This window comes from Nipponia nippon, unplaced genomic scaffold (assembly GCF_047370975.1).
Source record: "Nipponia nippon isolate SJK-2023a ecotype South Korea unplaced genomic scaffold, ASM4737097v1 scaffold_31, whole genome shotgun sequence".
NCBI lineage: Eukaryota > Metazoa > Chordata > Aves > Pelecaniformes > Threskiornithidae > Nipponia > Nipponia nippon.
This window is the reverse complement of record NW_028262349.1, coordinates 2,430,366-2,452,583: the sequence shown is the minus strand read 5'-3', so window position 1 is coordinate 2,452,583 and position 22,218 is coordinate 2,430,366. Positions and strand designations below refer to the sequence as shown.

The 22,218-nt window shown below is 41.8% G+C and overlaps 2 protein-coding genes across 11 annotated transcripts in view; both read right to left on the bottom strand.

Moving 5' to 3' along the window:
* CPAMD8 (C3 and PZP like alpha-2-macroglobulin domain containing 8) overlaps window positions 1–3,760 on the bottom strand; it is a 54,228-nt gene extending 50,468 nt beyond the window's left edge. For all 3 annotated transcript variants that reach the window (XM_087769760.1, XM_087769762.1, XM_087769761.1), the window contains exons 1-2: window positions 3,585–3,760; window positions 1,175–1,326 (exon numbers count right to left, since the gene is read on the bottom strand). In XM_087769760.1, coding sequence (XP_087625886.1) covers window positions 1,175–1,326; window positions 3,585–3,667 — 235 coding nt within the window. In that variant the 5' untranslated portion in view covers window positions 3,668–3,760. The remainder of the gene's footprint in view (window positions 1–1,174; window positions 1,327–3,584) is intronic.
* Window positions 1,189–22,218, bottom strand: HAUS8 (HAUS augmin like complex subunit 8). Of its 8 annotated transcripts, XR_015707390.1 has the most exons (13): window positions 21,531–22,063; window positions 21,379–21,446; window positions 21,215–21,270; window positions 20,812–20,905; window positions 19,995–20,108; window positions 19,395–19,477; window positions 18,653–18,724; window positions 17,958–18,116; window positions 16,862–17,003; window positions 15,556–15,697; window positions 14,673–14,816; window positions 8,476–10,587; window positions 6,902–7,510 (listed from the first exon to the last, which is right to left on the bottom strand). XR_015707390.1 is itself a non-coding variant. In XM_087769771.1 (12 exons), exons 1-11 carry the CDS (start codon window positions 21,551–21,553, stop codon window positions 14,696–14,698), a joined length of 1,074 nt encoding a protein of 357 aa, XP_087625897.1. In that variant the 5' UTR covers window positions 21,554–22,063; the 3' UTR covers window positions 1,189–1,326; window positions 14,673–14,695. The 8 variants fall into 8 exon arrangements, 7 of the variants coding, with proteins under 7 accessions (XP_087625897.1, XP_087625894.1, XP_087625895.1 ...); XM_087769771.1 differs by lacking the exons at window positions 6,902–7,510; window positions 8,476–10,587 and adding an exon at window positions 1,189–1,326; XM_087769768.1 differs by having other exon boundaries at window positions 6,899–10,587.

The following is a 22,218-nucleotide window of genomic DNA, read 5'->3' as shown; positions in this document are numbered from 1 at the left end:
TTTGCAGTTGCATGAAAGGAGACCCCATGTCATAGAGCTGCTAACTACAATACCCCTTCATTATGAATTCACCTGAAGTAATTTTCCTGCATTGTGTAAAACAATCTGCAGGGTGAGCAAGTCGGACCTAGTAGAGTTCTCCAGAATAAACTTGGTCCACATTCGTTTACAATTTTTGCCCAAGGTAAACTGCAAAGTGCTCTATGGTTAGAGAGTACCACCAAGGCTGAGGTTTCAGCACAGGGCATCCTATGTTTACAGAAGTATTTTGCTGTAAAAAGGACCTGGCCTTATTTGGGACGTGAATAATTCTCAAAACAAACACTCATAGAATCTATTTTGATTGCTGGATACACCCATACCTAAGATTTCTCTTTAGCATATGTTGCCCACATGTATAAGCATCACTCCCTTTGAATTACTTAGCAATTGTCAGCCAATTTCAAAGACGACAAGGGGAGGATAAAACCAGAGACAAGCTGTTCCAAGAAAGGAAATGGCTTTTATATAACTCCCAGTTGTTACACACAGAAGGGTTAAAACACGATGGTTAAAGAGCCTGATTGCCTGAGCCTTGTCTACATTACAGCTTACACCACTACTAGCAGTGGTAGAACGGCGCTACTGGACTTCATTTTCACTAACATAAATTCATTTGGTATTAAGGTGGACATAATCAAAACACTTTTTGTTTTCACACACAGGACAGAGAGGTATCTGTCTTGGATTTTAAAGACTTATCCAACTGCACTGAGCAATACTCAGTCCTGAAGATGGGGAGATTGCATTTCCAGCACTCATTTTAAAATAAGGGTAGAAAATGATGATGTTGTTGATGTTTTTCTTTATCTTATTCCTTGTACAGCTCCCCGGTGTCAAACATTCAGGTTTCAAAAGGAAAGATATGCACTATAAAACTCCTGAATATCAATTATCCAGGCTCTCTGTATGTCTTGGTGTTCTAAAATTATCGGCCTTGGATGTTTGAGATCACATACATCAAAACCACATTAGCACAATCAACTGAGAACATTTAGCAGTAATCAATGAATTAAATAATAGTTTGGTTCCAGTTCCGTTATCACCTAAAGCAATTCTGTAAGAGATATTGATGTGCTCCCACAGGACCTCAACTTATAAACTAGTTCTCAAGTTCAGAATAACAGGAACTCACCCAGAACTGTTCCATGGCCTCGGGACACAGTTTCTCCTTTGACTACTAACTGAATCTGGACCGTTGTCTCCTTAACAGAGTTAAAGATGGTTACGCTTATAGCTTCCTCAACACCAGATCGGAAAACAGAAGGTGCCGCAATCAAATAGCCCCTGAGGAGCAAAATTGGAAGTGGATGGTCAAGAACAGCAACAAGAGTGTGATCTTTATTTGTAAGCCACTTTACGGATAACAAAAGGAAAGGAACAGACTGCTCTAACATATTTGCCCCTGTAGGGTCACATTTGCCTAGGCCTATATCCAATATGCATAAAATGAACACAGAATGCACATAGAAACAAAGAGAGCCTAAGTGGCTTACAAATCCTTAGTAGTTAAATAAAGACAGTAATATTGTGTATATATTATATATAAATTTATTTATATATGATATATAAACAAACTAAATATACAGCTAGGTAATCATAAAAAGTCTGAAGTTCATGAAAGAATAAGGAGGTACCTGAACCTCCAGTAGAGTTTTGCAGATAATGCTTTGTTTTGAAACAATTTAGATACTTCTGACATTTTTGCCTCAATTATTTTTCATGGCTCCACTTTCATAGTTCAACTCGATATATAAAAAAAGAAGTGACTCTCAGTGCTGATACTCAGCACTTTCTAAGTGTCAGACTCGCATACCTGTAACACATCTAAACTTCCAATTTATACAGAAGCAGCCCAGAAACTGCAGTTACAAGATTGGGCTCAAATTCTCAGTTCTGCTACCACATTTTTGTTCAAACAATTATATCCTGCAAGTTTAAAAACCCCGGCAAAAAGGAATTATTTTAGCAGGCACACACGCAGTTTTAAAGCCACCCTAGACGACCTCCCATACATACTACAATCCCTGTGTTTCTGAATGGAATCTGTACCATTCCTCTGTGCTGAATGGCACCATGCCATGAACTTGTCAACTAAAAGCATTACAGACTCCGAGCTCTTTGATGCGTTGGGCTGTAAGCAACGCATTTATATTCTCTTCATGACACACCTTTCTGGGGTTTTTTCTACCCAAAAGGATTTTTTAAAACGAGGCAATTCCTCATACGACTCTTTAAGCCCAATTTCTCAGCCCACGCCTCTCTACAGTTCCGTGAGCCAGGTTGCTTTAGTTCATGATTAATTATCACTTTGGGATGTGGATGATGGTGTTTTACAGCCCCCAAGTCATCTTTTATCAAATTCCAACCCCATATTTCTCTCTCAGCGGGCCTCATTGCCATGGAGATCCCATTACCCCCAAAGGAAGTTCAGATCTCTGTGGCATTTGAGTTAAATTGCATGGGGTACTTGCCGATTCAAAACCTTATGGCTGCCAGGTTTGAAAATTCATCAGAACAATAATAAATAACAATAAAAAGTTACTACTTAGCCTGCAAATTCTTAGTAAGAAAGATGTAGCCGATCTAGTTGCAGAGGGAGAAAGAGTACCATCTGCGTCCAGGATGAAATGATTAGATTCAAACTGTCACAAAAGCACAGCACTACAGTGCCATATGTGAAGCACATGTATTCACATTGTTCTAAATTGCTGCAACTCTTTCTGAAGCATCAAATCACTTGGTAAGTGGCATTTGAATATTAAATATTTAACTTGGCAATTAAACAGTTAACTTGACAGTGACTGGACAGATCCTTAAGCACATTTGACTAACAGCTCTGTCAGGTTACACCAAAACTTGGCAGGATGTGAAATATTTTCTAGTAAGCAAGTGAAAATAACTTCTCCATGGCACTCAGTTAATGCAGCTATTCACGATGTTGATGGACTATAATAAGCTAGGGGTAAAGAACAAAGCAAACCTTAATCAAAGTCAACCTAAACACACTGGAACAAGCTGTGGATTCAATTTCTAAAAGCCAGAGAACTTCCCCTGCAGTGAAATGTTTCTCCCCGGATGATTTTCCCCACAAGAATGCTTCACACGCTCTTCGGGAGCGACCAACGTTACCTTCAACCATCCCAAGCACAACACCAGCCCCTGTGCAACACCCCGGATTCCTTAAATAATTGTTTGCAGATAAAAGCTTGCAGCCGCTCGCTGGAGGACCTAGAGGCAGGTATTTCTAAGGAGACTTTCTTCTTCTTTTTTTTTTTTTTTTTTCCTTTCCCTGTGCTATGCACTTTTGCACCGGCGAGTACAAACGTGCTGCTCGGCTCGGGAACCGCCGCAGCTCGCCTCCCCGACCCCAGCCCCTCGAGGGGACTTTCTCCGGCTTTGTTAAGTGGCTGGTGCAGCCACCCCCGGAGCCCCCGCAGAGCAGAGGGGTCCCTCTCCCCCCGCCACCCTTTACGGGGAGGCTGCCCGCGGGCCGGCGAGGGTCCCCGCCCGCCGCAGGGTGCCCTCCTCCTCCCGGTACTTACTGCCTCTCCCGGGGCTGGGCTGCGCTCAGGCTGCAGAGGGTCAGGAGGACCCCCCAGGCGCAGCCGGGCTCCCTGCGGGACATGGTGCTCCGGAGCCCCAGGCAACGGCGCTCTCCGCGGGCAGGAGGAGCCTTTTGTTCCCGGCGAGCGCAGCCCGAGCTTCCCCGCCGCCCCGCTCCCGGGCTCGGCTCCCCGGTGCCTCTGGCCGCCGCCCCCGCCGCGTCCCCGCCCCCGGGCCGCCCCCTCCTGGCCCCGGTGCCCGCTCGGCTCCGGCCCCGGCTCTTTGTCTGCGGCTCCCCGCCTGCTCCCGACAGCGTGCACCGGGGCGGGGGCCGGGCCCCGCACCTCCGCCTCTCGGCCCCGGCCCGCAGCCTGCCCCCGCCCGGCCCCAGGTGCGCTGGAGGCCCCGGCCGGCTCCCGGCTCCAGGCGCCGCTCCTCACCTTCACCATCCTCTCCGCAGCCCTGACAGCCTGGCTCGGCCGGCCTTCCTCCCCGAGGGCTGCTAGGGCATCGGCTCCGCTCCCGCCGAGCCCAGCCAGCCCCGGGAGCCCACCTGCCCGAGCCCTGCGCCCTCCTCTCGCGTCCCTGAAGGAGCCGGCGCCTCACGCAGACGCCAGAGCTGCAGACGCTTAGGATCCTACGGGTCCCATCAGCCCGGACCAGGGCACAGCACCCCCGGCATGGTCCCATTAACTGAGCCTTTGTACGCCGAAGCGCTCCACTGAGCACTGCCACAGAACCGCTTTCCAACTCGAAATTCAACGCCAGGACGGACGCTACTCCATCCCCCCCATCCCTAGGCCCTGACCGATCCAGCTCCATCCACCTCCATCCCTCTGTCCCAGCCCGTGGCTGCGGGGGCTTGAGACAGGAGGGGGAGCTCTCACTGCGCCAGTCCGAAGGAGAGGGTGCAGCCTAAGAGTAGAGCTCGCACACATCAGGGAACAGCACATCCAAAGCCCCAGCAGAGATCCAAGGTGATGAACAAACGCCGTGTCTCGCAGCGATGGATTAAATGCTGCACACAGATACCGAGGAACGATTTCTCCAGTCCTTGCCGGAGACAACCCAGGCAAACCAGGATCCCAGATGTGCTTCAACAGAGCTGAACTCTCCCCCAGGAATAAACGAAAACCCTCAACGTAGGTAGTTTGAATCATATTTTTTCCCCAACACTACACACCTGGCTTAAGGTAAACTACTAGGAAAACAGAAAAAAATTATAAAATACGATTTTTTTTCCCTAGGGTAGCTCCGTTATTTCAACCTCAGTTCCATTTCTTCTAAAAATCACTGATATGGAGCCCAGCATTTTATTTAGCAAAAATACAGATTTGTATCCAAAAGTCAACTCGATAGTTTACCAAAGGCCCTTTCTTCTAGCTTCTGACAAGAAAAAACAGCAAATCAAGTTGCTAAAGCTGCTAAACTTTTAAAATTACTTTTCTCCCTCTTAAAATTACTTCAATCACCATATATTTCAGCAGTGTCATGACTAGCTAACACATTTTCTGCAAGTCAGTCCATTCCCTGAAAACACAAAGTCATCAAAAGGAGTGCGGTTTTCCTGACTCCGTCAGCAACAGGACTCCAGAAGCTGATCAGTCCACAGCCAGGAGAGCAACAAAACGGTGCCTAAATTCTTCTCTCGTTTGAAACTTATACTAATTTTAATATGACTTCTCTTAAAAAAAAAAACCATCATTGATTCAGTAGCTTTTTGGTAAGTTCAGATTATCTTCAGTAATAGATAACTGCCAGATGTGGCTACATTTTCCTACTTAAACCTATCTTAAAACAGCATTGTCTTATTTTTGTGGAAAGGCATAGTAAGTCTAGAAGAAGAGGGAACAGATTTTGTCAAATTAAAAAGAAAAAAAAAAAAGGAAAGAAAAAGAAAAGCTAGGCTAGGGCTTTAAAAAGTATACCTCACCTGAAAATTCTTTATACCAGACAACTTAAACAAGAGTCTCAAATCCAAAGGACTCCATTTTGCAAGGGTCATTACAGTTTTTAGGACTGGACAGAACAGTTAAAATCATAACCAAGCAAGTTTAGAAGGTTTTAAAGAAATCACCTATTTACCCCACTCTTACTACGTCAACAATCCTTTAGTAACGTTTGTCTACAGATCCCGGTTCAAGACTTGCCCTAATTGTCAGGACCAGGGCGGCGAACGGAAGGAGTTTTGTTCAATACAGTAAGAACATCGGAATTCTGCTCTCCCTGCTGAACCAGAAGTTTCTAAAGATTGTTCACCACCTTGGGAAAGGTTATTTTTATTCATTTTTAATGGGATTTTTCTAGCTACAGCTCATCTGTGGGAGGAGTTGCAGAACGTCTTGGAGCAGCTTTCCGCTTTCAGTATTATGTAAGCTGAATCCATTTTGCTTGCTGCGGTGCTATGTAAGCACAACTGCTCCTCTCTTGCTCACTTCATTGCTCACGTATCTTCACATGACAAAACGACGCTACGAGAGCTACCAAAGGACTCTTTAGTTTGCCCCAAATTGAAGACACGTGCAAGAAAGCATGAAGTAAAAAAGAGGCCCTCCTAACACATCTTTTCTCCATCTTTAAAGTACAGAGGTTTTTTCCTCTGATCTCCCATTCCTCAGAAACGTATACTTGCACCCAAATGGTACCACCCTTCTTGTACTAAGAGTTGTATTAGCTACGTACTAGCTTGTCCTGGCTGTGATGGTCAAGGATAGAAGTGAGGCAGTATCTCTAAGAATAGGTAATATATTTTGATAGATTATGTTAATTAAGACATGAACATGATTATGTTATGTTAAGACATGAACACTCTCCACAAACCTTGCACTGGTATCCTTTGGGGTGATGTCAGTTCAATTGACATTACACTGCTTTTACATGGCATTAAATATAATGCCCGTCCTTCAGATTTTTTTATGAGCTGTATTCTTCTACAAATGTTTTGCTCGACCATTAGTTTTATCTTTCTCCATGCTAAACGCAACTACGGCACACTTGAGATCAACATTGACTTGCACCAACTCTGTCAAACCTAGACCGCGCTTCAAACAGTTTACAATACTCTTAATAAAATAGTTCTGTTTTATAACACAGCTTGGCCTTTGAAACTTAACTAGAAATAGAAATAGCTGGACTGTCTAAATTTAAGAGTGGATTCTTCCTTACTGCTGCATTCTCCCTCAGTTTATTCAAACTCATTCAAACTCTAGAGCCATAGAGATCATTTCCCAAGCAAACCAGCCAGGCTTTACGAGAAGCAACTTATTAAAAAGTACATTAAAGTGGGAATTTTATTTTTTTTTTAATTGAGACAAACCAAAACGTGCAAAGATAAAGCAAAATCTGGTCATTCCAAATTCTTTTTCAGCTTCATCATTTTCTCAGATACACCCACAGAACTCTGTACACCTCCATATTTTCCTGTCTGCAAAGCAGCAATACTAATGCCAGCCTCCTTCCTAAGGGTAACATTTAACAGCACGTTGGAATCCTTTGATTAAAGACAATAAGGAGGCAAAATGAAAATGAAGCACCTCTGCTGTTCTCATGGTATAGCAGCCTATAACTGATGTACGATACCTCACCGATCAAAACAATGATTTTGGTAACAGCCCTGCGGAGATCAGGTATGCTTTGGGTGAAACAGCATCATGCTTTCAAAAAAGTCATTATCTCTACACCTAATCAATACCTCTCTATAGAGCAGACCACAAATGGTTCCTTACAGACTCATGCTTGCGATCTATGGGGTAGGTACCGAAAAAACCCCAAAGTGCCACTAAACGTCCATTCTGTAGTCATCCACGCTTCACCTTTGAAACAGCTCTGGGTATGGACTTCGAAGAAGCAACACGATTCAGCAATGAATTGATGAATGCAGCAGAGTACGCTTCTAAAACAGAGCTCCATCATCTTCAGCATAATGCTGTAATATTTTTAAACACAAAACAGTGTATTTCTACATTTCAGAAATCACAGCCAGAAATTATCATCATGTGGAGTACAGTCCTTTTAAAACCTTGTTAACTTTTTTGAAGGAGAGACTTCTTCCAAATTGAAGAATTTCTATTTAATATTTACTGACTACAAGAAGTATCAGGCAATTACAGTCTCTAAAGACTGCAAACCATCTTCTAATTATGAAAGTATGTGCAATCCTGTAAATAAGGCTAGAATCAGCTTGGTCAGAAAAAAAAAGGAGGCTTCAGATATCATTTCAATCTATTTAGTTACAGAAATGGAATTTTCTGTGCCTGCCAAAATGAATCCTATTCAGTGTGATGCAACAGGTGTTGGAATTCCAGCAGCCGCCTGCAACCCACATCTGGTAATAGTTAGGAGTTTAAAGGAAGTTCTGTAAGAACTGCTTATGTATAAAAACTATTCATCACTCAAATCTATGGGCCATATTCACCCACTGCTTGCACTGTGCATAGTTCAGATTTTTATTTTGTTTACAAAAAATGTAATTCTGCTTCTCATGAAATTTTAGGAATCTCAGGCAGTTGTCCAGGTTGAAAGTGTGGGGGGGATTGGTACGGCTATACTAGTGTGTCAGAAAGGTGAAGGAGGGACTGCAGCTTATAGAAGAAGGTGTGAATACATCTACATTGGTTCTGACTAGATCTAATTTATATCCTGACTACTTCTACATTCTCCTCATCGTTACTCTGCAGAACAAAGAATTCCCCCCTCTGCCATGTCCCATCTACCTTGTAAATAAGCTACACGCAATGTTAAAATTACCAGACAGGTGTTTGTCAAACAATAAGTAAGAGTTAACACTGAGCTCTAAATAATACTAATTCTTGAGTACCGCTACTCTCAGCTGTGCCTCCTTTTGAATCTTCCCCCCTCAGTTACAAAACTCAGATCAGTAAGACTACTCACAAGAACCAAGTGGTAGGATCACGCCCTTAATAATTAGCCCTTGTTAACAGCCTCAGCATGAGTGTTATCATGCTAACTTGTCACAGAGGTGACCAGACCTAAAGACACAGGAGGTAATACTCACATAAAGATTTTGAGAATACAGTGTAAATTGTGCACATAAGAAAAGATGCCGCAGTAAAAACAAGACTATTAATTATTTAGTTCTGCATTAAGTCCTGTACACACTAGATTTCAGTAGCAGATAGGTGAAAAAAAAATAAAAAACAATGGACAAGTCATCAGCTTGAGGGAAGCCAGAATCATTTGTCCCTCCTTCCCAATGGAAAAGCATTCGTGTCAGTCATTACATACCGCCAGACAAGAATAAGGTCTTAGTTAATTTTTACAGCATTATATTAATGGTAAAAAACCCACACCCATTTCTTTAACTCCCAGTTTTGTTTTCCTTTTGTGTTTCTGTGACAGCTTCCTTTCTGTTAGCCAAACATAGATATCTAATGTAGAAACTGATAACTGCAAAATAAGTGTCCTATTGGCTTTGCCATACTACTGCAAGCTTACCAGCAATGAGGATCATGTCTTTTTACAGAAACTACAACATCAGTCCAGACACAGAGTGGTAGAAACAAGACTGATCCTGCCTCCTGGGAATACAAACATCTCTAGAACAAAATTACAAGGAAAGATTAATTAAAGAGCACATTCAAAATAAGAATATAATCTGAGTAGCATATAACAACAGAATAATCGAGAATATAATTATTAAATAGTTCTGTCAAAGATGCCTATTAATCATCTACAGAACAGGACAGACTGACCTTTGAGTAGTATAACATTTTAATTCCTGACAAAATGACTGAAATAGTACTAAGAAATCATTAATATGGGCAGATGCTGATTTAGAACAGAAACAGAGCACTGTGCTTAATCAGAAGTGGCTGTCATTAAGACATTTAGTAAGAAATTACTTCACAGTTTTCTACTCAGCCTCTACATATGACTGATGTAATAGAAGTTTGTGCATAGTCTTGTGTTTGGTGGAAGTTTTATATATAAATAAGGGATCTAGAGAGGTTGTGAAGTCTCCACACTTAAGAGTTACACAAAATTCAGCTGGGCACCTTTATAACTAGGACTGGGTAGAGGTGTCCTTTTATCATACAAATAGTACTTATTGAGAAATTGGATTGTGTTCAGTTAGGTGAAGACAAAGTTCTCAAGACAAAAAAAGGCAGCAAGAAAGGGTTAAGGGCTCTCACCACCTCTGGGTACTGCCTACGCAGATGCTATACTGACCCTGCCCACAATACACTGAAGTTGTGTAAGTGTACTAGCACGCTCTAGAGTCAAGCTAGGTTTAGCTGGGGGTCAGTGCCACGCTCCTATAGTTACTTGTTTACCATTTCAGTTACTGAAATACTGTCTAAAAAGTTCTGAAGAAATACACAACAAAGCCCGAGTGCCAAAAGGATTAAGTGCCACAGACAGAATACCTTTTTGGGTAGTAGTCCTGAAAACTCTACTGTTCAATCAGCTGTTTAACTTCCCACATCCACATGCAGTAGATATTAAAACAAGGAATTAAGTTTTGATATCCTATAGACCATCTCCAAACACACGTTATCTACATAAACAACAAATTAGTTACATCTTAAGAGGAAAATTGGTTTTGCCTCCCAAATACATTAAATTTAAGATCTTGAAATAGCAGGAAACTTGATAGGTCTTGCATATACATTAACAGAGAAATATTTTAAAAGAAACTGATCAGAGGCATTTGAGACTACTCTGCAAACCTAGTCCTCCATCCTTGTGCTTGCTTTACAGACCACACACAAATGCAGCAGAAGAAACAACCTAAAATAATTTCTGTGACTTGAACAGGAATGCTCACATAATCACTGGAAACGCTCTTAATTGGTGTGGCTCAGTGGTGCACTTCAGAGTTGTTAGATCCTCTGCTGCTCTGGAACTCTTTTCATGTCCTGGCAATCACAGTCCAGCCAGCAGTTTGTTTATCATATTCAGTATGAGTTTCCGGATCTCCAACAAAGTGGTATTTACTCCGAGGCAGTGAAGACTGCAGTAATCCAATAAGTTCTCATTAGCCTAAAATGCAGAAACATCTGCTGGGGTCATGAGCTGCTTACTTGCTGTTGATGAGCAAAGGATCAGCTCCATTTGAAGCCAGTGTGAACAAAGAATTGTAGGGTTGGGGGGGAGTGGTGAAGAGACAAGCAGGCCTCGATTATCTCCTGGGCTGCAGGTCCACTACAGCGCACCACGGGCAAAGAGGGATGCTCCCTTATGGTGACCCTGTCGCAGAGAGCACAGGAATTACAGCAAAAAAATGCTTTGACTCGGCCCTCCTGAGCTGAGGTGGTCAAAACAGTCAGCCAACACCAGTGTAACTGAAGAGAATGTGGTCAGAGCTCCCCAAGAAACACCAGAATGCAAGCAGGGCAATCTGTGCAGTGCAAGCCTAGCTTAAAATGATCTTTGCCAATTGCTTTTTAGACAATTAAGAGAATTTTGCAGGGGACGAGTACTTACATTTCTGTGCTCCTCCCTTCCCCCCCAGGCTCTCAGACATAGCTGGCTCGTTTCACAGTTGCTTTCTGGTTTTGGAAGACAAAAAAAGCCCCCCCCCCCCTTCAAAAAAAAAACCCACCTTAGGACACATGAATGTTAACAATTGGTCAGTATGAGCTTCTGGCCTAAAAGATGAATACATAGGTAATAAGTACAGCACAAGTTCAGACAGAACATAAATCTACATTGATACAAGTTACAGAAGGGAGAACGCTCTTAATTCTAGGTTAAAAATAAAACCCAAAGAAACTGATAACCTGAATAAAAGGAGCCCTTAAGTTGTTTAGGACTCCAAGCGGATTCAGAGCATGTGTCCTTGTCAGAAAATAAGTGGAAAATACACAGTGGTGTCACATCTGTTTAGCTCCTGCTCCAGTGATTCTGCAGTTCTTTGTTGTTGTTTGTACAGTGTTAAATATGACAGCATCTAATGTCTGTCGTTATTTCAAGGTGGAGGAGCCTAAAACACTTCTGCAAAGAGCCAAAACAGAGCCACTTAGAAAGAATATTCAGAAAAATCAAGATGACAAAGTCTCAGTTCAAAATAGTTTAAAACCCTTTCCTGGGGAGGCTGAGCTGCTTTATCTAACACTTGTTCTCCCATTTGTCCAAAGAATTACACAAGTGCTCAATTTAAGGAAAAGAATGGCCAGAATGCTCAAATCAATGCCTGTGATTCTTCTGAAACAATGAGCGCACATCCCCAAGCACTTTATTGTTTTGTACACGCAGTTGGCCTTTAGCTCCAGGACTCCCACTTTGCCTTAGGCTTGTTGTATAGATAATGACTGCCACCTGCAGCAGCAAGAATGAACTACTTCCCCAAAAGATTTAGAGCCTTTAATCGTGATCACAGCAAGCAGAACCTTTCTCCACCACCCTTCTTCAGGGAAGAGAACTAATAGCATTCCACTTTATAGTAAAAGTTTGTATTGCTGTCTGTTGCTCAAGTAACATTTGGGGGTGTATATATACACACACACACTAGTATCTCCATGGTAGAAAGTCACTTGACTGAAGAGGATGGGTCTAATTTAAAAGCATTTCTTAAAAAAAAATTTTTTTTTAGACCAGCAACGAGGTCTACCAACAAGAAATCCTAGGAAAGACATTCTGACTCGTGTCTGTGCAGAGAACAACTATCAAGACACTATAGACTTGATTTTCATTTCCTCCCTCCCCCTCATATTTAAGAAGACGCCTCTTAACTTTCCACGTCTCAGAATGACACACGTACAATAAGCAGGTTAAAGGCATGAGGACGAACATCCCAGTAATTATTCAAACCTAGGAAGAACAGTTGTTTGACCAGCAGTTTTATCATATAGGAGCCTTTCTACCATGATCTCCATCCACCAAAAATAGACTACTAATCTGCAGCTAACCTACGACTCGATTGCTTAGCAAAGTTCCCCACCCAGTGGCCAGCTCTGTAGGTGCAGCTCATGTTCCTGGCCCAGAGCGTGATCCCGCTGCGTGCAGCCCCAATGACGCACACAGGTGAACTATTAGGTGCAGTTCATCTAACATGTTTGAGGAAAAAGAAGCAACAGATGAATATCTTAAAACAACACCTTGCTCTCCTACTGGCTCATGGATAAGCTGCTGCGAAAAAAATGACACTGATATTATATACGAGGATGGCCTTAATAGTTTGTTATATATCGACCTCTCATCCAGCGCACCTCACGTCTTACTGATCCAGTTACTAGAGCGTAATTTACTCCTGATTTTTAATAAAAGGAGACAAGAATCTAGTTAGACCCTTAGTAATACCAGGAAGAAAGCCTGAATAGCACTTTAAGGAGTGCAAGGAGAATGCTCCAAGTATTTTTTAAGCAGGCCTCTCGTGGTTTAACCCCAGTCAGCAACTAAGCACCACACAGCCGCTCACTCACTGTCCCTCTCCCGGTGGGATGGGGGAGAGAATCGGAAGGGGAAAAGTAAGAAAACTCGTGGGTTGAGATAACAACAGTTTAATAATTGAAATAAAATAAAATCATCATAATAATATTGTAGTGAAAAGGAAAACAACAACAACAAAGAGAGGAACAAAACCCAGGAAAAACAAGTGATGCAACCGCTCACCACCTGCCGACTGATGCCAAGCCGGTCCCCGACCAGCGATCGCTGTCCCCTGGCCAGCTCCCCCCAGTTCATATACTGGGCATGATGTCATGTGGTATGGAATAGCCCTCGGGCCAGTCGGGGTCACTGTTCTGGCTGTGCCCCCTCCCAGCTTCTTGTGCCCCTGGCAGAGCAGGGGAAGCTGAAAAGCCTTTGACTGGTGTAAGCACTGCTTAGCAACAACTAAAACCTCACTGTGTTATCAACATTATTCTCATCCCAAATCCAAACCACGGCACTACACCAGCTACTAGGAAGAAAATGAACTCTATCCCAGCTGAAACCAGGACAAGGCCAAAAAGCTTTATAGACACAGCTTAAGCCAGAAACCACTATGCAGACAATACAAAGCAAAAAATTTGAAAAACCATCACAGAAAGAGGTTCCACAGGTGAAAAATACAGGATACAGCACATCTTTCAGAGAGAAATGCATTCCGTGTATAAAATGGAAAGTACGTTGAACAAACCTGCCACATCTGGCGTGTATGTTCGTAACAGAGCACACTCTTTCTCAGGCACTTACTCAGTAGTGAGATGTGAGGTTTCTCTCCACATTCACACTCGTTTGGCCTCAGCACTTTGGGTGCCAATAGGTCTTGGCTTGCCACTGGGACTGGTTATGGCCTACAAGTCCATCACTGCATATATTATGCAGTATTAGCCCTATGTAAGCCCAGATGGAAACAAAAGCTTCTATAGGAGATCAGTGAAGATATTCAAACATGAAGGCTATTGATATAGGAGTGGAAAATAGTCTTTATTATTAAAAAGAATAAATAAAGTCCTTAAAGAGAAGGTGTCAGGTTAACACAAAAGCGTTTATGATTTTAATAATTTGTTCCCAAGACAATTAGGCAATAAGTTACCAAAACTTTTCACTTGTTACAAGTGACCAGGCTCCTTCCAAGCATCAGCTTCATTACTTGCTACCCACGTAGCTTTTCCTCCCAGCAAATCCAGAAATAACGGACAACTAAGAGTTCCTCCGGAAGTTGTTCCCGAGTGACCAATGATCATGCTGTACATTCCTACAGATCCTCCTGATGAGATCAGCAAATACACAGCACCACATGCACAATTCCACATCTACATTCCGATATGTTGCCCTCTAAGGAACACGACTTTGGAAAGAGATGCAAATCAGCGCACTTGAAGCCAGTTCCAAGACAGTAAACTGAGAAGTTTAAGAATACATATGTCTTATTTGCTAAGAATAACATTTCTTACTATTTACCTTTCAGTATTGTCAAGGCAGAAAGCAATGAGAAAGGTGTCACAGAAATTCATGTCAAAAAAAAAAAAAAGAAGGATATCTCCTTATGGGACAGCATGCAGAAGAAAACTGTTTCTTATATTAGTAAGCATAAATGCTGCTAGTTTCATATTCTGGTGTAACTGAAAATTTGGACAAGTTATATGTTTATACAAGAAGTAAAGAGATAACAAGTCTGCTGGCATTGATTTAGTACCTACCCTTTATAAAACAATACACAATCTTAGTTGAAGTACCAGTGTTTCACAACATCTAGTCCATGATTCTCTTCACATATTCTCTGGTTATGCAGAGAAACTTCTTTACTAACTTCAAACGACAGGTTCTGCACTTGTGTGAAGCTCCTGGAACAAATTAAGCAAGCTACATCAGTTACTTTGGAGGATAACAACTTCTGCTTAACCCCAAAGGCTATGCGCCTGGACATTCACATCATTCTCCTACCACGCAGCCACCAGAAGAACAAAAAAGGTAATGTGAATTTTCTTCCCAAAGGCTAGAATTTGGAGGAGAGGAGGGGCAGTTTGCAGGAGGGAGAGATGCGTGTGGCTTTATGGTCTAAGATTTTAGCTGTAATCTCTTCTGGGGAAATGAAGGAAGGAAAGGAAATCTATGTTTTATCTCTTCCTCGTGCTCTCAGCGATACTTTGTATTTGTTGAGACAATACTCGAGGAAAAAACCTTTTCTGTGCTCCCTGTAGCTCCTAAAGGATGATAGATTCGTGTGGTTATTATTTAAGACATAGTGCTACCAGTTCACTTTTCTGTCTCCTGGAGTTCTCCACTCTCCTACATATTTGCACTTTACCAGGGCTATTCTTGCTCACTGTAATTCTCAGCTAAAGTGTCAATGACACAATTCATTTAGAATACACAAAAAAACCCCAAGTATATTTACTCTGACTGTAGGTAGGGTAGGGACAGAAATACAGATGTTTGCTCCAAACAGAATTAAACTTAGTCCTACTATCCCCTCAATTAATCCTCCTCCAATATACATTCTGGATATATTCTGGAGAGATCTATAGATTTTTCCTCTGAATATTTAGCCAACGAGGCTTTTCACCTGATTGTTGTAAATACCTTTGAAGCTCTTTATCCAGTTTCTGAGACACTTCTTTAAGCTCTTTCAGTCCGCTAAATGCTTTTGCACTTTCTTCTGAGTGGCTTGGCATAACTTCTGCCAGAAGTTCCTGTGTGATAGTTAACTGCTTTCGCAGTTCATCTACAATATGAGATGTTAAAATATTATTCAAAAATGCATGCAGCAACATCAGTTAATACAAGATTACTTAATAGCTGCATTAACCAGAGACAGGGGACCTAGATGATGGAAAACTACTGTTTGTTCAGCTTTCACAAACACACCATGAGAAAACCGTGAAAGCCAAATTATTTTTAGCTATGAAGACTAATACCAGCAACAGGCTATTAAAATTGCTAATCCAGCTGTCATTTGGAGTATGTCCAAGATTTCTTACAAGACAAATGCAAGAGAAAAAGCAAGTTTTAAAACATCCAAAATTCCCTGGCCAGTTACATATATTGCTATTGGCATGTACCCCCAACATGAAATTTATCCAGTCCTTTCCTTTAGCATTCACAAACCAAAAATACATATTTATTTCTTTCAAGCCTTCTTACAAGCATTCTAAGATCTTCTATAAATCTTTTCCATTTGTTTTAAAGTGTAATATTACTGTAAATCCTTTAAGAATCTTGTTTCTTGCAGACCAGCAGTTTAAAAATGTAACTTTTTGTCCCGACTTCAATACAAAACACAAGTACTAGTTTAGGTTGGACTCGATGATCTTAAGGGTCTTTTCCAACCTTACTGATCCTATGATTAAACAAACATTCTCTGATTCAAGACATCACACTATATTTAAGCTCTAGTTCTACAGGAAACATGAGCAAGTCTACCCATGTGACTTCATCCCTCAAACACAGAAACAAAAAGAGATCACTGTATTTCTACAACTCTACAACTTCTTTACCCATTAAGAACAAGGAAGGAGAAGGAATGCCATGAATACAGTTAAAAGATACAGATAAAGATACAGATAAAGATAAAAAGATACAGATAAAGATACAGAAACTTCAGATACAGAAAGTGTATGTGAAGACTGCCCTAGTTTAGAAAGTTAATTTTTTTCCTGCTGCAGGATAAAAAACTTGTTCAAGTGCAGTTTAGTGGTTAAACGGAGACAAGAATTATTCATAGCAAAACATGTGACTAATGCTGCAGCCCAGTGTCCATACAAGCTCTAAGAGCATACAAAATTCCTCCAGCGGCCACAGATAGATCTAGCAATAACAATATAAGAATTTTAGCATACCAAAAGAACACGATTTCTGAAAGTAAAGTTGATGAATCAAATTTTCATACCAAGGTATGTTAGCATATCTCCTTCTATGTGAATATTCTTCATGGGTAATTCATGTCTAGTGGCATCCAGGGAATCTGCAAAGCTTTTATATTGCTCTTTAAACTGCTCACAAACAGGAACAAGGGAAGAAAGTACTTCCATCTGAAAAAGACACATGATGAACCAACACTTGTTCAAAAGCAGCCATTTTGTTATTACAGACCTGGCTCAATACAGAAAAATAATTTATAAAAAAACCCCAAATACCGCTCTGAAATGCTCATTGACAGAGGAATTCAAGAAGTTTGCGGTACGATACTCCTACCATGCTGTTTAATAGGTTTTCTTCTACCACCTCAAAATGCCTAGGTCAATACCAGTTTCTTTGTTCCTGTAGCTCAGAGGTATTAGCAACACAGCAGGCAAAGCATTTTATATTTGATGCTTTGACTGTAGTTAACAGTGTATTCTCCAAAAGACAAAAGTCTTTATTAATTCTTGCAATGCATATTTGTTAAAAGCAAACACAGGTTCAGTTTTGAAAATTAATTATTCGAAAATTAATTATTCATTAGAAACTTGCCTTCTTACAAGCAGGCCAGAACTATTGCTGCCTAACATCTAAAAATAAGACAAATAAAGAAGATGTTCGCTTTTCATTTAGGGTTAGCATCTCAGCTCTAGCCATAACTGTAATTGCATAACCGCAAGATGTTCACGTGGTTTTAAGATACCTGCATCTCCTGTGCATCAACTGTAAGCTGCTCTGGCAACCAGGGCACTTTTGCTGCCCCTTGCTTAATAGCTATAACTTCTCTTTCCTGCCTAACCACAAGGGACAACAAAAACGTGACAAAGGCATTTGCTTAGGTTACTAGAGAGCATAACATGCCACAACAGGAAGAATATATTTATTTTAAGATGCATAAAATTGTACCCCAGCAGGCCACAGAAGCAGAGAAATCTTCTCTGGATACAAGACTGCTTCGTAAATGAGCCTGTTTAAATATAGCATATTTATATTAATTTTTATATATATATATATATATATATATATATATATATAACACATATAAAATACAATATAATTTATATTAAATATAGCACAAAACCTACCTGTTTGTCTAACGCATCATCAAGTTTCTGCTCTCTCTCTCTGAGTAGAATTTCACGCTTCAACTCACAGAGCTTCTCCTGTTGTCTCTCCTTTTCCTCACACAACATTAACAAGTTTTTTTCTGCTTTTTTCTCTAGCTCAGCAAGATTTTTTCCTGCCTATTACATCAAAAAAAACATTCAGAACTGAAGTAATGCTACATCTAAGTAATGAACATATTCTGAATAAACAAATGCAAGCCTCAGACCAGGTCAAAGTGCTTCAATGAACAAATCAGAGACCTCATGCAATAAGCACAGTACATTAGAGTTAAACTCCCCCTCCACCTTCTTCCCTTGCCCCCACTAATATTTTTTGTGAAGGAAAAATATACATATACAGCATTGAGTAAACCAAGAACAAAGTCACTGCTACAACCTTGAATTCCAAACACTCTCACTCACGGTTTTCTCAAAAGCTCTACATACCCCTACACTTCATGAGGAACCAGCACCAGCTTACTAAGCTGGCATTGAATTTACTCTAAGAGAGTTTTCAAAGCAAGTCATACAGTTTTACAATCATAAACATATAAAGCCACAAAGATCTAACTTTTACATATCAGAAAGCATAGACAAGAAATTAAACAATTCCTCGATATCAAGTCCTTCTATCTGGAACACCAAACACTTGACTAACACTCACCTTTACTCACCTTTACTCTTAGGTAAGTTAAAAGCAGTGTCTGAGATTCCATCTCTTTCATCAGATCATCAGCATCATTTCCCTTCAGAAAAGAAAAGAATATAGTAGATCAATTTTGGTATTTAAACAATTATTTTTTCAATATCCAAATAAATTACAGAAAGTCCAATTTGTGCCTGGAATCATCATCATCAACAACAACAGTCAGCTCAATGAAAAAAGTTTGGGTTTTTAAACAATGCATGTTAATTAAATATATCTCTTTGTTCCACCACTTTTTATAACACTGTCAGCAGATTTTCGTAATACTGGTAGAGAACTTGAAGCTTCAGTGCTATATTGAATGAGATTCCTAAATAAGGCACTTTAAATTAGGTTGAATCAATGTTAGTTTTCCGAGCAAAAAATATTTAGAGAGATATAGTCAGAAAATATGTAAAGATAACATGATTTAATGAAAAAGTATGGACAGGAATGTAAAAAGAATTGACCTGAGGACTTGACTCTGCTATAATTGGAGCAGAGTCTTTACCACAAGAAACAGAAGCAAAGCTTCGGTCATTGTTGGGACATCTAATAAAAAAACCAAACATTGCTAGCAATAGAACAGACTTATCCTCTGACTTCTGCCAGAAGGCTTTAGATCATCTCAGGACCTCGAAGTTATCATCAAGATTAAGGATAAACAGAAAATCTTCATTTCACATATTTCAAAATGAATATGCTTAATAAATGAAAGCAGCAAGACTCACTGTTTCTTCGGGTTTTTGATGTGTCCCTGTATTTCCTCTGCAAGCAGAGTTTGAAGCAGGAGTCTTTTTGTGGACAGTTTTATCTGTATCACAACAGAAAAGTTATTGTTCTCTTCTACCAAAGTACATAGGGTGGGTCAACATACCATCAGGTTCTTCAAAGGCAAAGATAATTTCAAAATCATTATGCGTACCAGTAAAGAAGGCTTGCGCTCTATTTCTGGCTCTGATGATACTCATGAGAAGATGTGTATCACATGAGCATTTAGGTCTAAGTGCCAATTGCAGATAGATGTGATACAATTTTCAGAAGGGCTGATATCTAACATCCATAGGAACAAAGACTTGAGAGTACTTTGTTCTTTAATATTTGATCTTAAACAAAAAGAACAGGGCACCCAAGAGATACTAAAAATCGAGAGGTTAATTTAAACCCTGAAGGTCTTAATACCTCTGCTTAAAGACACTTGAAGTAACATTCACCTTATTTCACAAAATCCTTTCGTGACTATAGAAAAATACAAGGGTTACTTATCATCAAGTTCCTGCATGTACGTTAAAAATAATAAAACAAGAAATTGAGTATGAGTGGAAGTTTACCATTAATAGCTGAAAGATCAAGGTCCGGTGGACTGGCTTTATCTTCATCTAATAAAGTGGACTGCAAGTCACCTTTCTCAAAACTACTCTGATTTAATGAGCTAGAGACAACACCTGTAGAAAGAAGCTGTTATTAAACTAAAAGAATTAGCGCAGATTCTGCACAAGTTCACAATATATATGCTTTCACTAATATGTGGTTACCTTACACAAACTTTTACATATTTACTTATATACACCATTTGTATACTCCCTAATTTACCTAGAGATAAGGTAGTTCAGAATGTTATCTTCTTAAACATTTCACAGTTCAACAGCAACGCTCAGATGTGAAAAGGGAATAATGTTATTTCCTCAGGATTTTCAAGTCAAGTTAAGGTCTTGCCAGAAAACTCTTTTGCAATTCTTGCAAAAGAAATAAAAATGGACTGGTTTGCAGACAGGGATTTTCAGTAATTTACACTGGGTTTACTAAAAAGATTAAATAAAAAAAGCAGGGCAATGGTGAGGGCATAGTAAAAGAGTAGTTCAAAGCCTTGTGCAGAAGGCAAGAGATGCTCATTGTAGACAACACAATTACTCAATTCCAGATTAGTTCTCTATCAGAATGTGTAGACAAGAGTTTAATGCACTTCAGTTTACACCTCTTAATCCCACATCAAGTTTCTTAATTCCCTTTGTATACACATAATAACTAGCAGTGATGTAAGTAATACAAAATATCATCTCTTAACAACATTTCAGAGTTGTTAAGAGTTCCACAGGTTGGAAAGACAAATTCACAAAAGAAGAGCTTTTAAATTCTGGCAAAACCTACCAGCAGAAGTTTTACATTGCTGAGGAAGCGATCTTGGTTTAGTTGCAGAAGATGGGTTACCAGCAGATGTTGAAAAGGAATTTGCTGAAGTATCCTGACAATCAAGAAACAGAAAAGACTGAACGTAACCAATAATTACGATCAGGAATATATCTTACGTCCGACTTGAATGCTGACAACAAACAGCTACAATCCCAGGGCGTCTTGGTGCTCTGCTAGTCACCCGAGTACAGTCCCAAGTTCCCATGCCAGTCTGCATCTAGTAATACACCAGGATTCCCTCATAACCCCGGCAGAATCACTTTTTGCACAGGTCCTATTTCCACAAGTCCGAGCCACCCCTCACACCATTTCTATCCTTTGGTGAGCGACCCTTCAGCTCAGCAGCGAGGCGTCCAAGTACCTTCTTGGCGTCTTTCTTATCGTACTGCAGGTAGCGAGACTTCACGATTCTTCCCCCTGAAGAAGGAGCAAAGAGAGCTCAGCCGGGCCCGCCGCCGCGCTTCCCGCCTCAGCGACCCGCCGCGCCTCAGTCGGAGCGGCCCCCCCCCCCCCCCCCGCGGCTACCTTTGTGGTTCTTAGACACTTCTCTGGCCGCTGCCGTAGTACTGGAGTCGCTTCCCAGCGCGGACATCCTGCAAAGACAGAGCAGGAGATGACAACGGCACCAGGCGACGAGTGAGGGGACTGGCGGCGAGACGCTTCCCCTCGCCGCTCACCCCGCCACTGCCTCAGCCGCCATCCCGTTCGAACCGCCGCGCAGGCGCAGCACCGCCCCCGCGCTTCAGGGGCAGACGAGTCCGCGCGCCCCCTGGCGGCGCGGAGGGATGAAACAAGCCGCCACCGCCGGCCCGCTCCGGGCAGGGGGCCCTCGCCCAGGGCCGCGGCTGCAGGGGGATGGCTCTCACTCGGGCTGCGCCTGCAGGGGACTGCGACGCTCCCCTCAGCAGCAGGGTAAAGCGAGAAACGAGGGCATCACTGACACCAAACGCTGTTCTTTCCCCGGGCCTCTGGTGGCCGCTCTCTGCGGCTTCAGCTGGCGAACCTCAGGAAGGTTACGCTAGGGATCTGCTGCCTCAACACCCTAACAAATCGCCGGAGGAAGGCAGCGAGCACCAGCAACGCCGCCGCCTCCGCAGCAGGAGAGCTCACAGCGCCGGGAGGCGACACTCCCAGCCGTACGACGGCACTGGGGTTCTTTGGTTTTGACAGGAATCCACCCACTCCCGCTTCTCGCCGCAGGGCCCTGCCTCAGAAAGCACCTGGCTCCCGACAAGCGCCCGTTCCCGAGCTGTGCTGGGCGCCGCAGGCGGGGGCGAAGCGGCCGGGCCGAGCCCAGCACCGACCACCGCAACCCCGGGCTACGCTTCCCGCCTCACACGGCCCCGCCGCGGGGGGGGGGTGGTG